This window comes from Chenopodium quinoa, unplaced genomic scaffold (genome assembly GCF_001683475.1).
Source record: "Chenopodium quinoa cultivar QQ74 unplaced genomic scaffold, ASM168347v1, whole genome shotgun sequence".
In the NCBI taxonomy this organism is placed as follows: domain Eukaryota; kingdom Viridiplantae; phylum Streptophyta; class Magnoliopsida; order Caryophyllales; family Amaranthaceae; genus Chenopodium; species Chenopodium quinoa.
In genome coordinates, this window is record NW_018743555.1 from 1,288,681 (window position 1) to 1,310,464 (window position 21,784).

The 21,784-nt window shown below is 34.8% G+C and overlaps 3 protein-coding genes across 4 annotated transcripts; 2 read left to right on the forward strand and 1 right to left on the reverse strand.

Annotated features, from left to right (window-relative positions):
• Positions 1 to 1,121: 1,121 nt before the first annotated feature.
• On the forward strand, positions 1,122 to 6,248 carry LOC110740295 (transmembrane protein 97-like). The gene is made up of 2 exons (XM_021920775.1): positions 1,122 to 2,234; positions 5,877 to 6,248. Exons 1-2 carry the CDS (start codon positions 1,911 to 1,913, stop codon positions 6,051 to 6,053), a joined length of 501 nt encoding a protein of 166 aa, XP_021776467.1. The 5' UTR covers positions 1,122 to 1,910; the 3' UTR covers positions 6,054 to 6,248.
• An 8,565-nt stretch (positions 6,249 to 14,813) lies between these two features.
• LOC110740296 lies at positions 14,814 to 17,432 on the reverse strand. Of its 2 annotated transcripts, none has more exons than XM_021920777.1 (2): positions 16,910 to 17,432; positions 14,814 to 15,258 (listed from the first exon to the last, which is right to left on the reverse strand). In XM_021920777.1, exons 1-2 carry the CDS (start codon positions 17,270 to 17,272, stop codon positions 15,115 to 15,117), a joined length of 507 nt encoding a protein of 168 aa, XP_021776469.1. In that variant the 5' UTR covers positions 17,273 to 17,432; the 3' UTR covers positions 14,814 to 15,114. The 2 variants fall into 2 exon arrangements, 1 of the variants encoding a protein (XP_021776469.1); XR_002515018.1 differs by lacking the exon at positions 16,910 to 17,432 and adding an exon at positions 16,251 to 16,901 and having other exon boundaries at positions 15,168 to 15,258.
• A 2,652-nt stretch (positions 17,433 to 20,084) lies between these two features.
• LOC110740260 lies at positions 20,085 to 21,341 on the forward strand. The gene has a single exon (XM_021920744.1). The coding sequence runs from the start codon at positions 20,381 to 20,383 to the stop codon at positions 21,326 to 21,328; it is 948 nt and encodes a 315-aa protein (XP_021776436.1). The 5' UTR covers positions 20,085 to 20,380; the 3' UTR covers positions 21,329 to 21,341.
• Positions 21,342 to 21,784: the final 443 nt, after the last annotated feature.

Here is a 21,784-nt window from a genome sequence, read left to right on the forward strand (position 1 = left end):
CCACTAAAAAGTCGTCAATTGGGACGCATTTGTTGAATTGTCTTATTCAAAAGACATTTTTGGTAATTACTAATCGGGGTGACTTTCCTCAACTAAGGTGGTTCATTTTACTTTTATGAGTGAATCCGTCAAAGATCACTAAAATCCCACTTACAAAAATGACGTTTATGTCAACTACCCAAATTAAAAACCCAATGGAATCAGTTATTTAAAACATGGCATATGTCCAAACTACGAAGCTTTTGATCCGTGAGTGAATTCAAAATCTCACTATGATCGGTACGTAGTGCAACTTTGGTGCTCAAACCTACCTTATACTAATTTTTTATTTTTTATTTTATGTGGTTTACAGGTCTTAAAACTTGATTTTTAACAACACAATAGTAAGAGCCCGTTCCTTAGAACGGAAGGGAAGACGAGTTCCAGACGTTCGATTCTCTTAACCTAAACCCCAAACCCTGTGCCTTATTTCATTTTATGGAGTTAGCAGTTGATTTGTTTTTTAAGATTTATTTCTTAAAATTGACTGTTTTTAAATCCGTCCTTATTCGGATAAAAATAAGGTGGCGACTCTAAGTTTTTAATTATAAGTCTTATCAGACACTTAAGTGGAACCTTTTATACACTAATTTTTGTCCATTAAAAACCAGGTGCCACGGGTACTTTAGTCATTTCACAGACTTTTATTGAGGACCTGATTGTAATTTACCATGAAGATGGATTGAAGATGGTTAACTAGTGCTAAATAACGTTAACGAAAATGAACAGCAGCTCTTGCAACAGCACTAATCGCCATCGGAGAAACGTTGAGGTTGGAGTTGTCGACAACGGACTTCAGCGAGGCGCGTTTGGAGAAGGTTCGAGTCGGTGGAATCAGCGAGAAGATTCTAGTTGTTAAACTCAGCGTGGTGTTGTGGACCACCACGACCCGTAATGGTACTAGAATTCGCTTCGACTGTTCACGATTTCGTTTATATGGAGATTTCAGAAGCTGAAGGGTTGTTTCAATGGAGGAATATAACACCCCTACCCTATGGGGTTGATTATGCCCTTTATTTCTCATTTTGTCTATAGGGTTTTCGTTTGAATGGTGGTGGGTGGAGATGAAAGCTGTCAAGAATAGTAGAAATGGTGGTGGGTGAAATTTTTAAAAAAATGGGTGAAATGGTGGAAATTGTATGTTCAGGAAGAAGATGGAATAGTAAAAATTGCTTATGGTGTCAAATGCAAAGTTAGCTTGTAAAATACGAAGTAATAATTAAAAAAAAAAAAGTTGTATATATTTACATTATTGTCCTTTTTTGTTACTCAAAATTGCGTAATCGGGGCTTGACCCTATTTTACCGTTTTCTATTTTTTTTTTTGAAATAATTTTACCATTTGCTATTTGTTACTCTGATTGCGTATATCATATTATTACACAGTGTCATAGGTTAGACTTTTAAAGATGGAGGATGGATGGGTATATGCATACTCTAACTCAATAACAATATAAGTTGAAAATTTTGTCATACCTATTTTGGATTGTATTTATTTCACAATCATCTTGATGAAAATAATATCCAATCGAAATTGATAGCCGTATCAATTAAGAATTTGACCTATTTCTTACACACCCTCTTGGTCATAAATCTTGCATAATTTTCTCCACGTTACAAGCACTAACACAAACTTGGAACTTCAAACAACATGAACCCAACATTCTAAACCACTTTCAAATTTTCAATATTGAATTCTCAACAAAAAAAAACCCTCAAAAACATAAACAATTGCAACCACCATGTTCCTCTTAGATCTAAACAATTTAAGTCAATTTTCTATAAATACCCACAACACATTTTCACAATCACATCACTCTCAAAAACACCCACAATTCCCATTTCAGAAATTCAATTTCAAATCCCAGAAAAATGGGCTGTGTTATCAAACTCATTGATGCAATTTTATTACTGTTCTTCCTTTTAATGTCAGTTGTTATCCCATTGTTTGATGCCCAAAATTGTTTACCAAAAGAATATTATCCTAATGTTTTGGTAGATCTAAATTCATGGTATAGCAGTGTGTATGGTGATTATTTGGTGGCTGAGAAGCCACATTTCTTTGTGGGTCTAATTTGGATGGAAGTTCTTGTTCTTTGGCCATTGTCAATTATCAATCTTTTTGCTCTTATTTCTTCGAAGTCGTGGTTTCGCACTACCTGCTTGATCTATGGATCCTCCGTTGCCACCTCCATGGTATATTTTTGCTCTTTTAATTTTTGTTATCTTGATAATTTGATATATTTTCAATCTTGGTGTTATACTGCATAATGCTGTTTTTTTAGATCATTTTTTGAATCGATTCTATATACTACGGGTGTATTGTATACTACGAGTTTAATTAGTTGGACTCATATGGGAGTCAACCCTTTGTGAAGTTTGTCATTTATGTGATTTTGCCTGTGTTGTATAAAGTTTTTGCTATTTGGAGGTATTTTCTGTGGTATGCTTGTGGATTTGGGTGTTTGAATTGAGTGTCCTACATTGAACCTATGTCAAATTTAGATTAAGTTCTCAAAATGGGTAGAAATGAAAGAGAAATGTGTTCTTTCTTTTTACACTTTTAGAGTTTTATCCATAGACGTGTAGAGGTTTAGGACCTGTGTCTTTGGGTGGTGGTGGACTGGTGTGTGCTGGGTTGAACTATTGACAAAAAATGCTAAAACCCAAGGAAGGTAAAACAATAAAGGGAAAGCGAAAATTGGAGCTTGATCGTTGAAAGGATAGTGTAATGGTGTATTTTTTAGCTTTCTTACCACACTACCGCAGGATGGTAAGTAGTGTCATGGAATTATACTGATGTATTACAAAAGACAAAAAGAAGGAAAATAAAGAAATTTAAGCTGTAGTTTTATTTTAAGAAGGGATTATAGAAAAATGAGAGGTTCTTTACTTATTTTTGGAGGGTTAAAAAAAGGGGGGTTGCGGGCAATTCCTTGATTGGTGAATGTTGTCAATCAAGTATCATTTTTATAATTAAAGTAATATATAATCTACTTTTTCGGGAAAAAATAGAGTAAATTGTAATAGAGAATTTTATTTGAATATTCTCCTCATAGGTTTAGGATATATATTTATGTAATGATATATCCTAAATTTATGAGGTTAATATTAAAATTAATATTCTCTATTAGATGTATAATCAACAATCAATGACGTAATTTGTACATTTTTTAATTTGTTAATTACTAAAATGCCACTGGATTGATAAAATTTTCAATCAAGGTGATTGTTTGGTCAGATAAATTAAAGAAAAGGATGGCTTGAAGGGTGATGTGTAGTGCATTAGAACTATTCAAGTATAATCTTGACTTTATATGGTATCATATACTAAACTTAACAAAGAAATATAACTAAACTTAACGAAGAACTATAGAAGTTATTTAGGTGACTGCCTTAGGCCACTCAATTGAACGATCAACAAGATTTCCCACTCAATCTAAACAAGGGTAATACACACCTAATATTGAGTTTGGGATATACTCTTTTTTGATTGAAATTCTAAGTGCCCATTTGGTCGAATTGAAGTAATAATTAATAAAAACACGTTTTTTTTTATGTAGGTTTTTACCTAGGAATTTTAAACCGTTGGTACCTTATGATCAACCTAAATGAATCTTCTTCCCTCCCCTACTAACTCCATCAGGAAGTTCCACCATTTTATATGAACTAAAACCTCATAGGAAGTACAACTATTTATGTATTTTGCCAACCAAAAATTTCACTCTTCCACTTTCTAGGAAGTTCTACTTCCCATGATTTTTGATGTCACCAAACTAGCAATATGAAGTTCCATCTGTATATGCTGGGATGGTTGACACACAAAAAAAAAAAAAGAAAAAAAAAGGGAAATAGAATTGTCTAGAAATTGGATAATTTTGTAGTAGTTTACTTGGCAAATAGAGTTTTACACAAGGGAAGAACATAGAAAGTAATATTTCCTAGAAAGTTGCTTCTCCTATGTAGTTTCATTTCCTAGGAGGTACAAAATGTTATTTGGTTAAGCATGAGAAGTTTATTTCTCATGAGTCATGAGGCCATGAGAAATTCCATTGAAATAGGGGTTCTAAGTAAGTAACTTCATCCATTTTGTAGGATGGATAACTTTCCACTTATTTTGCAAATAAAAAACTTCTACCTTCCACATTCCAAGAACTTTCACTCCCCATGTAAATTGATATCCAACAAACAAGCATTAAGTGCTTATATGGTGACATAAAAACTCATTGGATGTAGGATCTAATGGGACGTGGAAGATGATGGAATTGTTTAGTTGGAAATAACACGCTTCCTAGGAAAATACATTACCTACAAAATGGAGGAAGTTGCTTACCTAGGTCTCTTTAGATAGGTAGAACTTTCAATGCTCAACCAAACATTTTGCATTTCCTAATATATCTATCTACATGGGAAAATTTCTTTGTATGTTATAAAATCACTTTTAAGTTAACATAAAGTACTACTTATTTGATGGGTACATAGCCATTTACTGCAACATAAAACCTCAAGTGTTGTGTAGAGTGTGTACCTTCACCTGCAGCTGTCATGATTGTTATTGGATAGATTGCTAGATCAACATCTTTTAGACCTGAGGCATTTGATTTTGATTAGTTTTTCACGTGTTGGTATCAAGTTACACTTGTTCTGGTGGGTGATAAGGCGGCTTTTGAGTGGACAGGATTGCATTACCAAGTAGTTGTCCTGTTTCATTGTTAATTCTCTTGACTTTAAGTAATGTATTTCTGTTGCTACACTTTTAAGGCCCGTCTTGGTTACACTGTTTTCTGCTTGCTGCATGTACTTACTTTTATCTATATTATTTAACCCATATATTTTGGTAGATTATAATAAAACCAAACATGTAACGTATTTCCATTGCTTAGGGGAAATATACCAGCTAACTAAGCAGGATTTGTTCTACCTAAACAAGTATCTACACCTTTGAGTTTCTTTTAAGACATTTGAAAAAGTAACATTACAAGTTGGTTAAGAGATGGTCAAATTTGACTTTTTTGTTGATCACCCACCACAATAACTCTTGATTCACACAAATGGTAGTACATATGTACCTTGATGTTGTTGATTGCCAAAATGGTGATATATGAAAGATCAAATTAGGTAATTTTTTAGCTTTAGGTTGTGTCGTATACGGCTGTTGATTGCAAACATTATTTTACAAGGCAATTGGTGTGAGATTTGTAATTTAATTTTAGGTAATTTCACTTTTTTTTTTCATCCCTTAAAATGTCAAAGAGCCCCCTATTAGAGTAGCCATTTAATATTGTGAAAATTCTTATTATTCATGTACTCATTTAAAAGTCTCATTTATGTTTAATGAATTTTTCTTACTTTTTAGTTGTTTAAACTATCAGGTCTTTTGATATAAAATATTTATAATCTGTTTTTCTTTCTTTTTCACCTTTGTACAAATTTTATTCTGAATTTGAGGTGACCTAAACTTGAGTCTTAAAAAATGAACCCCTTTTTTTTCTTCTAGTTTTGTTCTTATTTTTGTCTGTCTCTTTGATCTTGGTAGGGCCTCTAAATTTGAATTGTATTGAAATAATTCTTAAGGTTTTCAAGTTTAGAAGGTATAACTAGTATTATCTGGATTGCCAACCAGAATTGTGTAAAAGCGGGAAGGGTGGGGGAAGGCATAAAAATAACTGGGCTAACGTGGCGTCCGGGTAAAGTAAATGTCATTGTAGTCGTAATTGAGTAGCCAGATAATTATCATTTGGCTATTGGACATGGCAATATACAATATCATTGTTATTCTGTTTATAATTGACTGTCAATGACAATTTCTGAATTTTGATCATAAATTGTACAATTCAGGCTGCAATACTTTCTGAACTCTTGAGCTCAGGCAAAGCATCAGATAAGTTGAAAATGGTGTACTTCCCATTCATGGGCTTCGCTGTGTTGGCGATCCTACGTGGTTTACTTCCATCATCATGCAAGCCTGCAGCTGTCGGCAAAAATACTGTAGCAGGTAGGAAGAAGAGGGCTTGAAGTTACTAGCATTGCAACTACAATTTTGCCTTTCTGAGGTCCATTGGATATTTGGATGATATTCCTTCCATTCTTGTTCCTGTGCTACAATTAGAAAAGCTCCATTTTGAGCCTTGATCACAATTTAATGATCAGAATTTTGTATTATTACAATTATTTTGATGGCCATTGTTCTACAGATTTGACTGTTTATCACTTTCTCTTCTCTTCTTCCATATTCTAGAGTTTTGAATATCTTTTTGAACTTCATGATGCCGGTTTAGTATATAGGTACAGGATAAGGTCTAGTTACATCATTGTGTTGGAAGTTTTTGATATAAAAAACAAGAGTGTTGGGGAAAAACAAAGTCCCACATCGATTGGGGAGTGAGGTGTTTCCTTGTTTTTATATTGTAGTGCTTTATCACTACTTAGTTGAGTGAGTTGGAGGTGTGTGTTACTCCACACACACGCGCGCGCCGAGCCGGGTCGGGCTCGGGCCTCGGGACTTGGGGAATGCGATGCGCGGGCGTGGGTCCTTGTTATCTTTTTGGAGAAATTTTATTTCCCTTTCTTTGCTAAACAGAATATTCCTTTTTGTCTGTTGGGATTATTCTTTTATGACTGTTGGGATTACGGAATTAATTCAATCATTAATTCCTTGATTGTAGCTGACTGATTAATTCCTTGTTTCTTGCCTCGGTTGTTGACTGACTAAATTAATCTGGTCATTTTCTTGGCCAGATTCTTCCCACCTTTTATGCTTCCCGTTTTTCCTCTTCAGCCTATAAATACTCTGTGGTTTTCTCAGTCTAAACACACAACACAATCAGTCTTCTCTCTTCTCTATAATTATCTAAACACATGTTTTCCTCGTTCTGTTTTCTGGGCAAGTATTCTGAGTTCCAGTCGGGTTTGTGAGTGCACATAAACTCCGGCGCCGTGCTTATCCCAGAGGGCGACCGCAACTGTCTACTGCACCGGGAGGTAGCGCGGAATCGTCTTTTAGGTCAGTGGTTCTCCACGACGCGGCTATTGTCAGTTTGGTTCACGCATCAAGAGATAAGTTAATTCTGTTTTATTGCTTATTAGTATAACAATCTAAAAGACGAATATGGCTTCCAAGTTTCTGATTCCTGATATGTCTAAGTTAGAACCTCTTGATGGAAAGAATTATAAACGTGGGGCTGTTAGGATGCGTTTTTATTTGGAGCAAATTGATGTTGCATATGTTCTTGATGATATTGTTGAACCTGATGATAAGGATAATTTGTCTGAAAGTGATGTTAAGTTTGCTAAGGATGATAAAACCTGTAAGGGCATGTTGTTGCATTATATGTCGAATAGTCTGTTGGATATTTATATGGGTTTTTTTCATGCTAAGGATATTTGAGATGCTTTAGAGAAAAAATATGGAACTGATGATGCTGGTACTAAACGTTATTGTGTTAGTAAGTGGTTAAGTTTTCAAGTTGTTGATGATAAGCCTATTATTGATCAGATTCATGCTTATGAGAGTGTTTGTATTAATATGGCTGCTGAAGGTCTGTCTATTTGTGATACTACCCTTGCTATTGTTCTGATTGAGAAACTCCCTCCCTCTTGGAAGGATTTTCGTAACCAACTCATGCACAAAAAGAAAGACCTAACCTTAGAGGAACTTGCTGCCCACCTCAAAATCGAGGAGGAAAACCGTATCAAAGACAAAACCCCTTCTGTTTTTCCTTCCTCTTCTTCTGCCAAAGCCAACCTTGTTGAACCCAAATCAAACAACCAGTCCAAAGCCAAAAACAGTAAGGGCTAAAGATTGCAGGGTCAAGAAGAAGAATGGGCAAAGTCAAGCAAATCTTATTGAGGATTCTGATGTTATTGTTGCTGTTGTTTTAGAAGCTAACTTTACAGGTAATGCTGCTGAGTGAATTGTTGACACTGGAGCTACCAGGCACATCTGCGCCAACAAGGACATGTTCACTACCTATGACAAGGTTGAAGGTGAAAATGTCTTCATGGGCAACTCAGCTTCTGCTTCTATCCAAGGCAAAGGGAAGATCGCTCTCACTCTCACTTCTGGAAAATTGCTTACTCTCACTAATGTTTTGCATGTTCCAGAAATGCGCAGGAATTTAATTTCTGGCAGTTTGCTCATGAAAGCTGGATCGAATCTCTCCTTTGATTCTGATAGATTAGTTCTTACTCGCAATGGGAAATTTGTGAGGAAGGGCTTTTGTAATGGGGGGCTTTTTACTCTTGATGTTAAAGTTGACACTATGAATAAGAATGCTAGTACTTCTTCTGCTTATATTGCTGAGTCTATTGATTTATGGCATGCTAGATTAGGTCACGTTAATATTGATTCTGTTAAAAGGCTTAAACACTTAAATTTGATTCCAAGTTTTTCTAACACTGATTTTTCGAAATGTCAAGTTTGTGTTGAAGCGAAATTTACTAAGAAGCCATTTAAATCAGTAGATAGACAGGCTGAAGTACTAGAACTTGTTCGTAGTGACTTAGGTGATTTTAATAATCACGAAAGTAGAGGGGGTAAAAAGTATTATATTACTTTTGTTGATGATTGTTCACGTTTTTGCATGGTTTATCTTCTCAGGTCTAAGGACGAAGCTGAGGAAATGTTCCTCAAATATAAAGCTGAGGTAGAAAACCAGTTGGACAAAAAGATCAAGAGGGTTAGGAGTGACAGGGGTGGTGAGTACAGCCCTGACACTCTTAAGGCATTTTGTGAGCAACTTGGCATTGTTCATGAGACAACGACTCCCTATTCACCCGAACAAAACGGTATAGCTGAAAGGAAAAATAGAACTTTAAAGAATATGATGAATTCTATGCTTATTAGTTCTGGGCTTCCTAACAACATGTGGGGGGAGGCTATTCTTTCTGCTTGTCATGTTTTGAACAGGGTTCCTCACAAGAAGCTTGACAAGACTCCATACGAAATATGGAAGGGTCGAGTGCCAAACCTGAAATACTTGAAAGTGTGGGGGTGCCTAGCAAAAGTAGGCATACCTAGTTTCAAGAGGGATAAAATTGGTCCCAAAACTGTTGATGCTATTTTTATTGGCTATGCTTATCAAAGTGCAGCTTATCGTTTCTTTGTTAAAGGTGCTAACAACTCTTATGCAGGTGGTCATATCATTGAAGCAAGAGATGCTGAGTTCTTTGAGAACATTTTTCCTTTGAAAATGTCTCCTTCTAATGATAGTGAATTGCATGCTAGTAGTTCTGTTAGTTTGCCTATTGCTAATGCTCCTATTACTAACGATGATTTTGTTTTGGAGCCAAGGAGAAGCAAAAGGGCAAGAAAGGAAAACAGTTTTGGTCCTGATTTTATTACTTCCTGTTTATCTGAATCTTCCTTAATTGATGATGATTTTGTGCATATTTTTGTTTTGGAAGATGATCCAAGAACCTATGATGAGGCAATGAGGTCAGTTGATGCTGTTTTTTGGAAAGAAGCAATTGATAGTGAGTTACAATCAATTCTCAATAATAACACTTGGGAATTGGTTGAACTTCCTAGAGGTTGTAAGCCCATTACTTGTAAATGGATCTTTCGGAAAAAGTTAAAGGCCGATGGATCCATAGACAAGTATAAGGCAAGGATAGTGGTAAGGGGTTTTACTCTAAAGTTTGGCATTGATTATTTTGATACTTACTCCCCTGTTACTAAAATTGCAACCATTAGGACTTTAATTGCTCTTGCTTGCATTTTTGATCTTGTTGTTCATCAAATGGATGTCAAAAATGCATTTTTGAATGGTGACTTGGATGAGGAGATTTACATGGTCCAACCTGAAGGGTTCGCTGTTCCAGGACAAGAGGAAAAGGTTTGTAAATTAGTCAAGTCATTGTATGGGCTTAAACAAGCTCCAAAGCAATGGCATGACAAATTCGATAAGACTATGACTGGTAATGGTTTTCATGTTAATGAAGGTGACTCTTGTGTTTACTTTAAGCATGATAGTCATGGTTGTGTAATTATTTGTCTTTATGTGAATGATATGTTGATTTTTGGGACTAACTTGGATCGTGTAAATGAGACAAAACAGTTTTTGAGTTCGAATTTTGAAATGAAAAACATGGGTGAGGCAGATGTGATTTTGGGAGTTAAAATCAAAAGGACTCCAAATGGCATATGTCTTAATCAGTCACACTATGTTGAAAAACTTCTTAAAAAGTTTGACTCATTTAATGTCGATCCAGTTAAGACTCCCTATGACCCAAGTTTCCACCTAAAGAAAAATAATGGTAATCCAGTTAATCAGTCTGAATATGCTAGAATTATTGGTAGTGTTATGTTTCTTATGAACTACACTAGACCTGACATTTCTTATTTCAGTTAGTACGATGAGCAGGTACACTCATAATCCAAGCAGTGATCATTGGATTGCTCTAAGGAGGTTGCTTAGGTACCTTAAGGGTACTATGGATTGGGGTTTGCACTACTCCAAATTTCCTGGAGTTTTGGAGGGTTTTTGTGATGACAATTGGGTATCCGATAATGATGAAGTTAACTCCACTAGTGGCTATGTCTTCACCCTTGGGGGTGGAGCCGTATCCTGTAAATCTTGTAAGCAATCTTGTACTGCTATGTCTACTATGGAATATGAGTTTATTGCTCTTGAATTGGCAGGTCATGAGGCAGAATGGTTGAGGAACATGCTTGCAGATATTCCACTGTGGGGGAAGCCAGCTCCTTCAGTTGCACTTCATTGTGATTCGCAAGCTGCTATTGCTGTTGCACACAACCATGCCTATAATGGGAAGAAGAGACACATCCGTCTGAGGCATAAAGCCGTCAGAAATTTGTTGTCTGAAGGGGTGATATCACTGGACTATGTTAAGTCCGAAAAGAACATTGCGGGTCCGTTAGCTAAAGGCCTATGTAAAAAACTAGTTTTGGAAACATCGGAAGAGATGGGGCTAAAGGCCGTTGTATGAATTGTGAAATAATGAACTCCTACTCACTATGAGTTCAAAGGGGAACATTATGTAATAATTCGGAAGCACAATTTTATTTTATTTGTCCATCTCTAGATGTTTGTTTTGTGCTTAGCTACATATGAGAAGGAGGTTGAGCATACGGCTCTTTATGAACCCATATCCATATTTTTGGAGGTGTGTTGTAGCTCACACTTGATGGAGTTCACCTACTTAAGTGTGGAAGTGTGGCCGCTTCCTATGAGTATTTCGTGGGCTTATACTCTAGAGCACCTATGAGCATCCAGGCTGGACGTATGGCCAGTATAATGCGTCACCTTTATTCGCGGAATTTCAGAATATTATACATGTTCAATTGTGTGGCTCAAAGTGACGGGTCCATAACTCCCTATTGAGTTCAAGACGAAGGTCACTTGGTAGGTGAGGGATCATAGCTTGATGTCCACTATGTGTTAATTCAAGTCGCGAGACATTGACACTTATGCAATTGTTTTGTTTTGCCCAGAATTTATTTTTCCTTTCTCTCCTTTTTCATATCTTCGAACCTGTGGGGGATTGTTGGAAGTTCTTGATATAAAAAACAAGAGTGTTGGGGAAAAACAAAGTCCCACATCGATTGGGGAGTGAGGTGTTTCCTTGTTTTTATATTGTAGTGCTTTATCACTACTTAGTTGAGTGAGTTGGAGGTGTGTGTTACTCCACACACACGCGCGCGCCGAGCCGGGTCGGGCTCGGGCCTCGGGACTTGGGGAATGCGATGCGCGGGCGTGGGTCCTTGTTATCTTTTTGGAGAAATTTTATTTCCCTTTCTTTGCTAAACAGAATATTCCTTTTTGTCTGTTGGGATTATTCTTTTATGACTGTTGGGATTACGGAATTAATTCAATCATTAATTCCTTGATTGTAGCTGACTGATTAATTCCTTGTTTCTTGCCTCGGTTGTTGACTGACTAAATTAATCTGGTCATTTTCTTGGCCAGATTCTTCCCACCTTTTATGCTTCCCGTTTTTCCTCTTCAGCCTATAAATACTCTGTGGTTTTCTCAGTCTAAACACACAACACAATCAGTCTTCTCTCTTCTCTATAATTATCTAAACACATGTTTTCCTCGTTCTGTTTTCTGGGCAAGTATTCTGAGTTCCAGTCGGGTTTGTGAGTGCACATAAACTCCGGCGCCGTGCTTATCCCAGAGGGCGACCGCAACTGTCTACTGCACCGGGAGGTAGCGCGGAATCGTCTTTTAGGTCAGTGGTTCTCCACGACGCGGCTATTGTCAGTTTGGTTCACGCATCAAGAGATAAGTTAATTCTGTTTTATTGCTTATTAGTATAACACATTGTTTTTCCGACCTGGTTCTGTAAGTGTTGGAATCACATCTTTTGATGTGAAGGACTGATGTAATGGCTAGTATGCTCACAGGATGTAAAGCAACTAGTCATTTGGCTCACATGAATTAGATTTCTGCATGAAGTGAAACTTTTTGAGGATCACTTATTTGTGGTGAACCAAAAAGACTTAAATAATGTAAACTTATGTCAATTGAATGAGAATTAAGGAAAGAGACTGAGGCAAGCAAGGCATGCAGTCAGTCTGCACTATGAATCTTTAAATCATAGCTCATGTTTAGGGCTAGAGGACATGGAGGATATAGAGCAACAAAGGCCATGTGGAAATGGTCTAAGAGTGTGCAAGACTGATAAGGACCAAGTGGTGAAGTGGGCAAGGTTGGGGTTGGGTATATCGTCCTTACATCAAAATAGTGGCATGACCGTGCTATAGAATGTGTCGAACAAGATGCATAATACTTCATTACTTCTTCCATCCCATAAGGCCATAACACTGCTCCGTTTGATATCTTATTAATGCAGTGTTTTGAATTAGATAGATCAATCTTAGTTGGACAAAAGCAGTACACGTACTTGGTTGTGGGGATGAGATGGTCAAAATAAGGAAGACCAAGCAGTGGCAACAATCGGAGTTGTAATGGAAACTGCACCGTGAGGCAGCATGAATTTACAGTTGTAAATGTGGGTGGAACCTATAAGAGATCATAAGCCATAAAGATACTATTATATGCTACTACCTTCGTTTTTTATTACTCGCAACAAAGGAATATTTTACATCTCACAATTAATACCCCTTTGTTGCGAGTATTAAGAACCGGGGGTGGTATATTAGGCCATCTCCAATGGTGAAAATTGGATTTTTTTTTAGGAAAGAGTATTTTTTAAAGGAATATTTCCCTAAAAATTGTTGAATTGTAAATTAATTCCCTATTTGCGTTGGTTTAAAAACTTATTCCCACAATATTGTCCACGTAGGTTTGGTAGATTTTTTTTTCTTTTTTTATTTTGCAAAACCGCTAACGGTGATAGAGGTCCTATACTTATAAAACAGCTAATGTCGTTAGCGGTTCTTGTATTAGGTTCTTGTATAAGAAAACTTCACAATTTAAAACTTAATATAGGAACCGCTAACGACGTTAGCGGTTTTATAACAAGTATAGAACCGCTATCACCGTTAGCGGTTCTTTGTAAAAAAAAAAAAAAACACCAAACCTTTTTCCAATCCTACGTGGACAATATTATGGGAATAACCGACGCAAATAGGGAATTAATTTATAATTCAACAATTTTTATGGAAATTGTTCTTTAGCGATTTCCGTAAATAATGCTAAAATAAAAAATAATTCCGTGTATACATTGCTTTAAAAAATATTTCCCACCATACTGTACCGTCCATGTAGGCTCGGATTGTTGGTTTTTTTTGGCTATTAATAAACCGCTAATAAAGATTACGGTTCTACACAAATTAGAACCGCTAATGGTATTAGAGGTTCTTCAAATAGAACCTCTAATACCATTAGCGGTTCTATTTGAATAATCTGAAATGGTTAGAGGCTCTTTAAATAGAACCTCTAATGGTATTAGCGGTTCTATTTGAAGAACCTCTAATACCATTAGCGGTTCTATTTGAAGAACTTGTAATGGTTAGAGGATCTTTAAATAGAACCTCTAATGGTATTAGCGGTTCTATTTGAAGAACCTCTAATACCATTAGCGGTTATATTTGAAGAACCTCTAATACCATTAGCGGTTCTATTTGAAGAATCTAAACATTAAGCCTAATAAATTACTGAGTATTTTAAGTATAAACCGCTAATGACATTAGCGGCTTTAATAAATGAACCGCTAATGACATTAACGATTCTTTTTTAAAATCCGCTATTGTTATTAGCGGTTTATAGCCTCGGATTTTACAACCCTACGTGTACGGCATCAAGGGAAATAGTTTTAAAACTGACATATATACGGAATTATTTTTTATTTTAGCATTATTTACGGAAATCGCTCGTATACATAAGAGAGTTTTACCGTTGAGCTCCTTTATTTTTTTTTTTAAATACATCACTTTAATTTTTGCACTATTCACATATCATGGTTGACTTGATTTTTTCACCTCTATAAAATAAATAATTGTTATTATATAATCTTTAGATTTGTCATAATGTACAGTTTCATAATATAATTTTGTTATAATTTTTACTAATTATAATTAAAGATAATAATGGTCAAAGTTGCGCCTTTGCAAATGTGCCGGTCAAACTGATACAAATAAAAAAAAACAGAGAGAGTATATCCTGAGTTGTTAAATTGAGAAGTGAGTTGAGTATTACGTACTATTGGGTGTGAAAATCTACTCATTTTCTATTTTAATACTTAGAGTTGAGTCTCACTATTAAAAATAATCTTACATACGGAGTATTATACGAACAATAATTAAATTACAATTTCCCCTTTAATAAATTAAATAACAAGAAACAATAATCCAAAAAACCCTCATATATTAGCTATACATGAATGCAAATTATTTACAAATTAACCGACTATTGATTGTCACAACAACAATACCAATAGTCCACCACCACATACAACGGTAGATGATTTTTAAACAAAGAGTGAGGCATTCTGTTACACTAAATTATTGTATAATAACAATGCTATAGGCCTATAGTAATTACATAATATGCATTTCGCAAATACAATCTATAGAACTATAAGAAATTCTTGGTTATATTTGCATTTAAGGGAGGACAGAGAAAAGTGATAAATTAAACAGAACATATCAACCAAGATAGTTGACAACCATAGATACCGGAACTACACATAATCCTTTTTGCTTCAAATCAATGCAATCTACATCCTTGAAATCATGCTCTCTATTTATATTATTGTATTCCATATGCTCATCAATTGAGATTTCATTGCCCTGCATTATGATTATAAAATTATCATTAAAGTCAAATGTGTTAGGTATATGTTGACCTTTCAGTTAATTGAAGAACATATGAATAATTTAAAGGAGATTTAAGACATAGAATCTTTGGAAGATGCTAATTTCTAGCCTATACTTAATTTAGTTCCTAAAGGATAGATCTTGAACTAAAGACGTTATTACAAGATTTTTGGTTTGGACGTAGAGAAAGATGAAAAGACAATGATGTAAATGAGAGTCAATTTAAAATTTTAGGTATCACTTCTAAAACTTTAACCAACTAAGTTAGTTGACAGTCAATTTCAATAAGAGAGGATGACTATGAATATTTAACAACATAATTTAGACGCTAGTGTCTAGTGAGTGCGAGGAGAAGTTTTGGGGTGAACGAGTGACATATTTAAGAGTATGTCTATTGATCATGCCAATATATACTAAGCATGTTTAATATTTTTACGCTTTCAAAAACAGAAAGGAATTTTTTCCCCCTACTAGTGCATGTTCCGTACCTTATGCTTCTAATGAAATTATTGTACGTAACATCCTAAACGACTCCAAATCATGTTAAACAATTTCATACATGAGTGACTTTCATGTGATATTTGGCAACCAAACTCAACAGATGTGTATACTATCTAGTAAAATTATTGTATACAGCATGCTTAATAATTTCAATTCATAATAATTAAATATTTCATATATGAGTGATTTTCATGCAATATATAGTGACCAAACTTGATGGGTATGAGTAGAATATAATCATATAAAATCATTGTATATAACATGTTTAATGACACCTATTCATATAAATCAATTTTATACACGAGTCACTTTCATGTGATGTATGATGAAAAACTTGATGGATATCATGATATGAATATATAGGTTGAGTGTAACATTAAATTTAAATCATACCATTATATTCTGTAAGAAGAATAATGATTCAAATAAGTATTATATAGGGGAAGAGTGATACGTAGTTTTACCATGGGACTTCCATTGTCGTTGTCCATTTTTCTGGAATTAATATCCATCCTCTTGAAAAAAGAAGTAATATGTTCAAAGAAAAAGCAACTAAGTACTAAAGAAACAGAAAACAAATTAAATGCATCTTTTGAGACTTGATATGAACCTAAGGCAAAATTCATATTATTGATAAATATTTGTTTTATAAGTAGATACGTGTCACATGAGACGTCTAAAAACTTAATAGTTACACCCGTGACTAGTACATATGTATAAATCAAGGAATAATAATCATTCAAATATTCGACTTTTTATATCCTAATATGAATTTCATACTTCCCTTGTTCGTTTTTTATTGTATCATTTAGAGTTTTACGTTTGATGATGCTAAACATATACAATCAACATATGAACTAATCTTGTATTAAAATTATAAAATTTGTATTTTCAAAAATATATTGAGACAAGTTTAATAAATTGTAAGATAATTATATTTTGTCATACATATAAATCACAATATGGATAAAAAATAGAAAAAACAAAAAAGGTGCATGATCCCATATAACAAAAGGACATAAGAAGAGTAGAATTACGTTATAAAATCAACAAAATAAATTTTTTGATAAAAGAAGTTGGTTTAAACATGTGAATATTGACAAAATTATAAACAAAAACTAACCTTGGGACTATTAACAGGGGAAGAAGCAGTATCTTCTAAGGAATCATCAAAAGGAATTTTCTTCTTGAAATTTAATTTCTTAGGTATTTTTTGTAAAACACCAAATGAATTACAACCTCCTGCAGGATTGATACTGAATTTGTGTTTCCATTCGGGTCCGGAACCGGCATCAGACACCATAGAATAGCTCATATAACTAGAACTACTACTGCTGTTTTCATGAACACATCCTTCCTTATCGTAGGCCTCGAAATCTTCGATATACTGCGTCCACCCGCTCTCCTCCGGTACACTATCGTCTTCGAGGATTGGTTCCGGCGTTGTAATGACTTTGTAATGGGAGGAAGAAACAGAGTTTTCCATGCTCAACTTGATAAAAAAAAAAGCAGCAGTCAAGGACTTAACTACTTGTATATGTAACAGAAGTAGACTTTTTTTTTGCCGGCCTTTAAAAAAGTACAAAAAAATAACTAAATTACTGTTATTAAAGAATAAAATTCAGGGGAAAAGGTCACCAAAATTTGTAGAATCTTTGTTGCAAAGAACAAAAGTAGTTAAAGAACCAATAATTTGAAGCTAATTTTAGAGACTAAAAATAAAGGATATGTCACGTATTTGGTAAGAAAGTTTAAAGGTATGCCTCCAAATAGTTGACCATTTCGTATTGTCGTTGAGAAGTATCTTTCACAAAATCTCAATTTGCATAATATTTAGACTTTTTGGCTTACTTTTAAACCGAAAGAATCTTTCATATAATGACATAAAGAAAAAGTATATTAAAGCTAGTTTAATTAATATGTATATATTGGCTAATCTTTTGATTTCTGTATAATTGTAATTGTCCATCCATTTTTGTTTAATTGTTATAAGTTGAGAGTCATAGAATTATAAGAGGTTGAGTTGAATTTAATGTAATGAGATAACAGAGGTAGTAAAAAGATTAATACATAACTAACATTAATGTACAAGAGATATTCCCAGTGTTTCATATTAGTCCCTCCGTGTTTTTTTTAAGTGTTACACTTCCTATTTCCGGCCGTGTTTTTTTAAGTGTTACACTTCCTTTTTTTTGGCAAAAAGCTATATTAAAATATTATATCTCTCCCCTCTCATAGTCTCCACCCAAACTCTTTACTACTTTTTTATTATATATTTCCTCTCACAAATTCATTACTTTTCAATAAACTATTAACCCCAATATCTTTCTTTTACAATTTTTTAATACTCCAACTACCCCACTTACCTCTTATTTTATTTAAGTCAATTATATTGCCTAAATCTATGTGTCGGTCAAACTGTAACACTTAAAAAAACACGGAGGGAGTAATTGTAACATTAGTGTTCATAAAGTTAAAGAAAATTTATAGACTGGGGCCCAATAAAGGATTTTTTTATTATATTTATAATACTCGTATAAAGTGTTGTTGGTAAAAGAGAGAAATAATAAAATATTTGTAAAGTGTGGTTAGTGGGAGAAAAAAATTTATAAAATAATGATCGGACCTTCCCAAAAGTTATAGTATTGCAATTATAATGAAACGGCCAAATATAAAAAGTGTTGCATTTAATATGAAATGGAGGGAGTAGTAAAAAGAAACCGATATGTGCGTTGAAGAAACACATAATGATGTAAGATTGGAGAAAAAAAAGGGAATGTGTGCGTTGATGCTGCACAGGATTATGCGAGAGATAGATAATAATATAATATAGTGCAATATATCTATCACATAATCCCGTTCAACACCAGCGCACAATGCACATTGAAATGGAAATCCATTTTGTTTGAGAAAAGGTGGCATTGGGAAATGTATGATTATTACATGCACAATCCTACTAGATAGCATTCCATGTATTTTCACAAAATGCCTACCTCATCAACTATTCTTGAACTTAGATACACTCTCAATGTTCGACCTTCTCCCACTAACTGCAAGGGTGTGATAGAGAATATATGTAAATGTTATTCGCGTTGTAAGTATTAAGATATATTTTGTGAATATTGAATATTTAAATTTTGAGATTTTCTAATAAACATGATTATGACTCAAACTTGTAACCCTATATATATCCATTAACACAACTTATGGAGTAGGGATTTTTGTTTTTTTAAGGCTTGAAAAGAAATGTAGATTAGAAAGAAGTGGAGGGAGTAATATGGTGAATATTTTCTTTCTTTCTGTTTACATAGTTTTCCAATCAATAAAGACACTTCAAACAAATTAAGTTTGTTCCCTAATGCTGTGTTTGCAAGGACAAGCTTCGGATCCGGTTGACCATTGTCTATGTTGTGACGGAGCATGGCTTTGTCAGGATAATCATGCAGGCTCTGGCTGGATTTTTCGACAGGTTGATTCGGATGTTGTTCTAGCTAGAGGTGCTCCGGCTAGGAGAGCAGTCTCTGCTCTTCAGGCAGAATTGCAAGCCTGTTTGTGGGCCTTTTCGGATGGCTGTCCGTCGGGGTTTTCTTCACCTTCTCATTTATACGGATTGCGCTCAAATTGTCTCCTTGTTCAGCATCGTTGTTCTTCGGATATTTCTTGCCTTTGGTTGATTCAAGAGATTAAGGAGATTCTCCCTCGTTTCACTATTTGTAGAATTCGTAAAGTGCCTCGTCAGTGGGTGACTCCGGCACATTGGTTAGCCGTTCAAGCTCGTGATCATTGCTTTCTCTTATGGTTATTAGTTAGGTTTGCTTTTGATTTGTTAGTGATCTTTGTAAAAAAAAAAGTTTGTTCCCTAAGAAAAAAAAATAATCAAGAAGATTCTTAGCCCCCAATTTTTTTAGGCATACAAATGTACATATCTAAAAATAGTGATTATGGTACTGCAAGCCTACACAAAAATGTAATTTATAGTAAAAAAAATTTGAGCCTACAATATATTTTTTCTGTTATCTTAATTTATCCTTTCCGTCTCTCTAATGGCTGCAATTAAATTCATTTGACACCACAATCCAAAATTTCATTCATTCTCATATTTAATCATTCTCTTTTCTTTCTAATATTTTTTTAGGCAAAATCAACTTTTCAGTCGATATTTTTAACCATTATCTCCACCTTACTTAGGTTGCTCCCAATTTCCATCATCAAAAGATAGCGTACATTGATTAATACATTGATTGATTATTCAAAGATCAAATTCATCTTTCTGTATAAACATTCCTATATTCTTTGTTTTCCTTCTCAAATTTTGAGATTGAGTGAAAATTACATATATGCATGTACGTGCGTTGGATAAGAAATTCCTTAGAACATTTGGGCATGAAAAGAATTTTGTTGGTGCAACAACTTCACCTTCTCAAGTAAAGTCATCTAACCATATATGATTTATTGCATGAAATTCTTGGCAGAGATTACCATTATATTGTTGTTCGATCACATAGTTGATAGCTACGTATATTTTCATTTAATCCCTCAGTCGGGTACACATAGAGTTAGGTGTAATATCCATGTTACATTTTCCTAGAACGTAATGACTACAAATATAAGATCTCGATCAATGAAGGGACCACCAGAGAGAGTAACGGAGGAGCCTATAACCCTTAAGAGTTCCCTATGCACGGTAACAAGTGTTTTTCTAACAAATATTGCGGGATATTGGAGAAATGTTAGTGTATTGTGGTGTAAAAACCTAATGAACATTTCTTTTAGCATCATTATAGATGGATGTGAAGGTGAAATGGAAAGGCAAACAACATGCAAGGTAGAGTTAAAACCTTGGCATTTTTGGAGCAAGAAAGGGTACAAATCTTTTGAGATGGATCACAATAAGGTACCGGAGGAATCCAGCCACCAACTCGACTTGTATTGGGATCTACGATCTGCCAAGTTTGCCGGTAGCAGCCCCGAGCCATGCTCAGACTACTACGTAGCACTTGTATCCGATGAAGAGGTTGTGCTATTACTAGGGGATTTCAAGAAGAAGGCTTATAAGCGCACAAAGAAAAGGCCAGCCCTAGTAGACGCAATCCAATCCTTAAAGAAGGAGACAGTGTATGCTAAGAAGAGTTTCGCGACAAGGGCACGTTTCACTGAAAGCAAATGGGAGCACGACATAGTGGTAGAGAGTTCAACAACGGGAACTAAAGACCCGGAGATGTGGATTAGTATCGATGGAATCGTTCTCATTCATATCAAGAACTTGCAATGGAAGTTCCGAGGGAACGAAACAGTGGTGGTTAACAAGACGCCGATTCAGGTGTTGTGGGACGTTCACGCATGGCTATTTTGTAATCCAGGAACAGGGTATGGATTGTTCATATTCAAACCGGGAGTATCCGAAATGGACACAGATAAGGAGGGAAGCAATAGAAGTGGAGCTAGTGACAATAGTTGTGGTAGTATGTTTTACTCAACACAAAGTGCTCAAACCAAAATAGTTGATTTTTGCCTGTTATTACAAGCTTGGAAAACCGACTAAAATTGAATCTTACAATTCTAATCATTCATATTATCAATAGAATTTTCTTTGTTATGTAAATACAATTTATTTCAATGTTTATTATTATGGTTTACATAATTAGATCCCTACATTTCTACTTTTATAATTACCTAGTGCAAGGGTCGGTTTAGAGGTGTCCATTCAGGTAATTAGGTTGGATTTAATTGGGTTTAGTTGAATTGGGTCTATTTCTAGTTTAAGTCATATTAAACCATTGTGTCCATACAAGTCAAGATTTGAACCTTGTTACTTCTTGTTTGAGTTGGTTTTATCGGGTCGAGTTAGATTTTGACACCTTTAGGTCGGTTTTACTCATTGTAACATTTACAGCAACAATAATGTGCAGGAACAATGCTATTATCACTATCATAATCACAACCTTTACTCATTAACATCATCATGTATTATCCCTATCATCTGTCATTATTGGCATTA

Excerpts from the sequence above, each read along its gene's own strand:
- LOC110740260 (XM_021920744.1), top strand. The coding sequence starts at position 20,381 with ATGACTACAAATATAAGATCTCGATCAATGAAGGGACCACCAGAGAGA.
- LOC110740295 (XM_021920775.1), top strand. The coding sequence starts at position 1,911 with ATGGGCTGTGTTATCAAACTCATTGATGCAATTTTATTACTGTTCTTC. Across the intron at positions 2,235-5,876 it reads CCTCCGTTGCCACCTCCATG|GCTGCAATACTTTCTGAACT; the intron begins GTATATTTTTGC and ends TGTACAATTCAG.
- LOC110740296 (XM_021920777.1), bottom strand. The coding sequence starts at position 17,272 with ATGGAAAACTCTGTTTCTTCCTCCCATTACAAAGTCATTACAACGCCG. Across the intron at positions 15,259-16,909 it reads CCCCTGTTAATAGTCCCAAG|GGCAATGAAATCTCAATTGA; the intron begins GTTAGTTTTTGT and ends ATCATAATGCAG.